General features: G+C 27.1%; 1 protein-coding gene across 1 annotated transcript in view; it reads right to left on the minus strand.

Moving 5' to 3' along the window:
* LOC102677099 (CUGBP Elav-like family member 2) overlaps positions 1-4,374 on the minus strand; it is a 197,121-nt gene that overhangs the window by 14,937 nt on the left and 177,810 nt on the right. The window contains exons 7-8 of the mRNA XM_031509662.1: positions 994-1,122; positions 3-37 (exon numbers count right to left, since the gene is read on the minus strand). Of these exons, the coding sequence (XP_031365522.1) occupies positions 3-37; positions 994-1,122 (164 nt within the window). The remainder of the gene's footprint in view (positions 1-2; positions 38-993; positions 1,123-4,374) is intronic.

Consider the following 4,374-nt stretch of genomic DNA (forward strand, 5'->3'; position numbering starts at 1 on the left):
GCTGCAGCGAGGCGGGAGCCAAAGCTGGCGTATCGTTCTGCAAGCAGACACAATTTTCGATGAATAAGGTGTTTTCATCCTTCTTCTTTTAAACGTCATTAATGTTTGTGGAATGATATCACGCGTTAAGTTGTTCGATAATATTAATAGGTTAGGTTAATGGATTCTCGATACGTAAATTTTGAAATATAAGATTTTTTCGAATTGTGGAATTAATATATAATTTATCGAAATAATAGAAATGATATACATTCAAATGATTATGTCTTTGATTGAGTTATACTTGTGAATAATGGATACCATTTATCTCGAAGCAATGTTTGTGCGCTAAATTCGACTTAATACTATTCCATGCTGTGCCGTGACTTTCCATTCAGATCGCGTGTATTACTCATCAATGCTGTTACTTGTTCTATATACATTAAAAACGTTGGCTGGCTGAATGGAAATTCTAGCAAAAACTTTTCCATCGAAAACAGTCCATGTGATAAATATATTAAGTGCATATAACTAAATAGCTAAATTAATACATATATGTATACAAAGTATATGATTTTAATATAATATCTAATATTTTTCAAATATTTTCAGATGATTTAATATAAAAATATTTAAAAGTCTTCGATTTATTATATATTTTTTCTAATTTTGGATCGTTTCAGTTGCAAATTGAGACGAAATTTAAATTATAAGAAAAATTAAAATATTTTTTGCATTCGAGAATTATATTTATACGTCAAAAATAATATTATAATTGGTTTCAGGTATATAAAATTCGCATCAAGAAATTATACGTTCTATATCAGGTTTTATCATATAATTTCCTCCTTTTTCGTATGGACACGAAATGCTTTTTGATTCACGTAAAGTCTACGCGCGTAATTTGAAAGATTCTAGGGAAATAAATTTACGAGAAAGTATTTCATTCTCGATGCAAATGGGCTCTTTGATATCGAGTAAAAAGGTCGGTTATGAAATATTAAAGGTACAGACGGTCAGGTAATGCGGCGCCATATTGACTCCTGCTATATTCCAAAGATTCGTCTGAAGTTGTTGCATCCTCTTCTGGTCCTTTTCCTTCTGCGTATCTGCAAATTTCACAACCAGCGGCGACGAGCATCCCTAAGAAGAAAAAAAATAAGGTATGATAAATATATACATCTTCAATATGAAGATTATATAGACTCTACATTAGAAATAATTAAATGTCCTTAATTGTTTGATTAAATAATAGACTCATTTATATTTATATTTATCAATATGATTTAATTCTGTATGATTAAATTTGGAAAAAGTATGCTGTATAAATATTTGAAATAATTAAATATTATAAAAAATTTTGGAAAAAAATTACATATTAAGAATTTTTATTAAGAAAACAATATTTGATAGATAATTGTTTGATTAAATAATAAATTCATTTATATTTATATTTATCAATATGATTTAATTCTGTATGATTAAATTTGGAAAAAGTATGCTGTATAAATATTTGAAATAATTAAATATTATAAAAAATTTTGGAAAAAAATTACATATTAAGAATTTTTATTAAGAAAACAATATTTGATAGATAATTGTTTGATTAAATAATAAATTCATTTATATTTATATTTATCAATATGATTTAATTCTGTATGATTAAATTTGGAAAAAGTATGCTGTATAAATATTTGAAATAATTAAATATTATAAAAATGTTTGGAAAAAAATTACATATTAAGAATTTTTATTAAGAAAACAATATTTGATAGATAATTGTTTGATTAAATAATAAATTCATTTATATTTATATTTATCAATATGATTTAATTCTGTGTGATTAAATTTGGAAAAAGTATGCTGTATAAATATTTGAAATAATTAAATATTATAAAAAAGTTTGGAAAAAAATTACATATTAAGAATTTTTATTAAGAAAACAATATTTGATAGATAATTGTTTGATTAAATAATAGATTCATTTATATTTATATTTATCAATATGATTTAATTCTGTGTGATTAAATTTGGAAAAAGTATGCTGTATAAATATTTGAAATAATTAAATATTATAAAAAAGTTTGGAAAAAAATTACATATTAAGAATTTTTATTGAAAAAACAATATTTGATAGATATCATTTAAAATTAAAAAAAATAAATTTCAGATTTCAAAGTATATTTCTTATGGAACAAACTATGGATCTATTATTAGATTAATGACAAACAGAAATAGTAGATAATAATCTCGTCTAAAATAACATGAATTTCTTTGAGGTCGCGGGTATTTTCAAACCAGTATTATTATAATTAGCGATTACCCTTCAGTTAATGATCTCCAACATAACTCACCTAATTCGAATATCATTTAGGGTATGAATGTGAGTGTTTGAATATGAATAGATGCCAGTCGTGTTCACCAGGCGAACTAATGAGACTAATTGCCCCTAATTTTGGGACCACTATTGAAGTCACTAGTTACGAATGTATGCATATAGAGAAAAGGAGGAAGCGAGAGGAAAATTGAAATTAGAGGATCTATAATCAGAGTAGAGTGAGGACGAGAATATTTCATCAAATTTCGAATGTTTTTTTACTTACAATACTCAAAATCTCAAATATTAAAATCCTTAGAAAGAAAAAGACACCCATAATATTTTCAAACTAATTCTCTTGCTATACCTCAAAAGATCTACATTTATTACCATATCATCATTGGAAACTTGCAATTTGATTTTTATTTTAAAAAATTATCTCAACTTAAATGAAAACACAGTCGAGGTATCTTCAAAGATATCACTCGCATTCATCATTATCATGCACTCGTATTTGTTACAGACATTTGTAAAAGGATTAATAAGATTTATCTTATTAAGAAAGGCGAATAATAGAACGAGGACAGAGAAGAGAATTATTGCGACGAATCACGTCATGGATGATCGTTCCACGAAGCCATAATAATTAATAACGATCCTTTAGATATATGTATATGACGTATAGTTCCTTTGAATCGCTCGTGTAAAGGGGAATACGAGATACGAGGCTGTTTACGTGGGTAATAGAAAGCACGAAATCGTGCCAGTTAAGTCGACCACGACGAGTAAGCACGACGACGAGCCCGCAGCTGGAAATATTCATGATATCAAAATGGAATTGCTGTCGTAGCCGCGTGCCTTGGCACGATTCTCTTTCTTCATCGGTCGAAACAAGGCTTCGGTATGGTTTTGTGAATACTGTGGAGTGTATTACGAGGAAGAGGAAACAATTTCGTAGAGTATGCGTGTACGGAGTGAACTCGATTCGAAGGGTGAGTACACCCGCCATTATGGTAGCATCGTATTATTCGCTCGATACTTCCCTCGAATTGAAACTTTTATCGCGAGCCGAACGGAGAGGCGTTAATCGATTATTGGAAATATATGGTCGTTATATCGTATTTTTCGATATATAAATATGTATTTTTTTTTTCTCTAGATATTTGTTAAATATTTATTGTTGCATAGCTCGATAAAGAGAGTTGGAGAAAATATTTTGCAAGCCTTGATAGTAAATTGTTACGTGGAATATGAAATTTGAATGTTGTGCATAGTATGAGATAAAAATAAAGAGAGAGAGAGAAAGAGAGAGATTATATTTTAATTTTGTGAAAGAATTTTTGTAATAGATCGACGTAAAAAATATTATTTTCAATTTCTCGTTTCATGGAAAATTTATCTTCGCGAATAATGAATATATATTCAACTTTTTATAATATAATTTATAAAATTCGTGAAGTATATATTTTATAAAAATTAAATAAAAGTTAGTAATAATTAATTAATAATTAACTAATTTATAATTTTTGAATATTGTTCCTCTAAGGAGGTATCGTGTTCTCTTCTTTATTGCACCTTTAGTGTGTCTTTACTGAAGTGTGTAACTTGTCCTACGTTCCATGATCGATGAAACTTTAGCAAGGATGCAAAGTTTCTTTCAGCCTCTACATTGTCAGGCGCATCAGTTTCACGAAAATTAATTTTCGATAGCAATTAACCGGGAATAACTGAATCTGTTAAAAATTTAATTTAGTTACAATATAAATATTTTCTGCGGAAAATTGAATTTTAATAATATATTTTCCCTCGTATTGAATTATTTAGCTTTCTCAAAAAATTATATTCAACTAATTTAATTAAAATACATATATGTTCCGCACGCGAAGCGCACATTTCATTTAAAATGATCAAATAAATCTAATAAGAAAACTTTAATAACGAACAAAAATTTTTCCTACGAGTTGTAAAAAAATGTAAAAAAAAGAAAATAATTTTTACATTTTATCGGTAATATAAGTTCCTATCTTATCTTCCGTGCATATCGAACTCTTTTTTTTTTTTTTTTTTTTTTTTTTAAA

The sequence above is a fragment of the Apis dorsata genome, unplaced genomic scaffold, assembly GCF_000469605.1.
Source record: "Apis dorsata unplaced genomic scaffold, Apis dorsata 1.3 scaffold_168, whole genome shotgun sequence".
Classification (NCBI taxonomy): domain Eukaryota; kingdom Metazoa; phylum Arthropoda; class Insecta; order Hymenoptera; family Apidae; genus Apis; species Apis dorsata.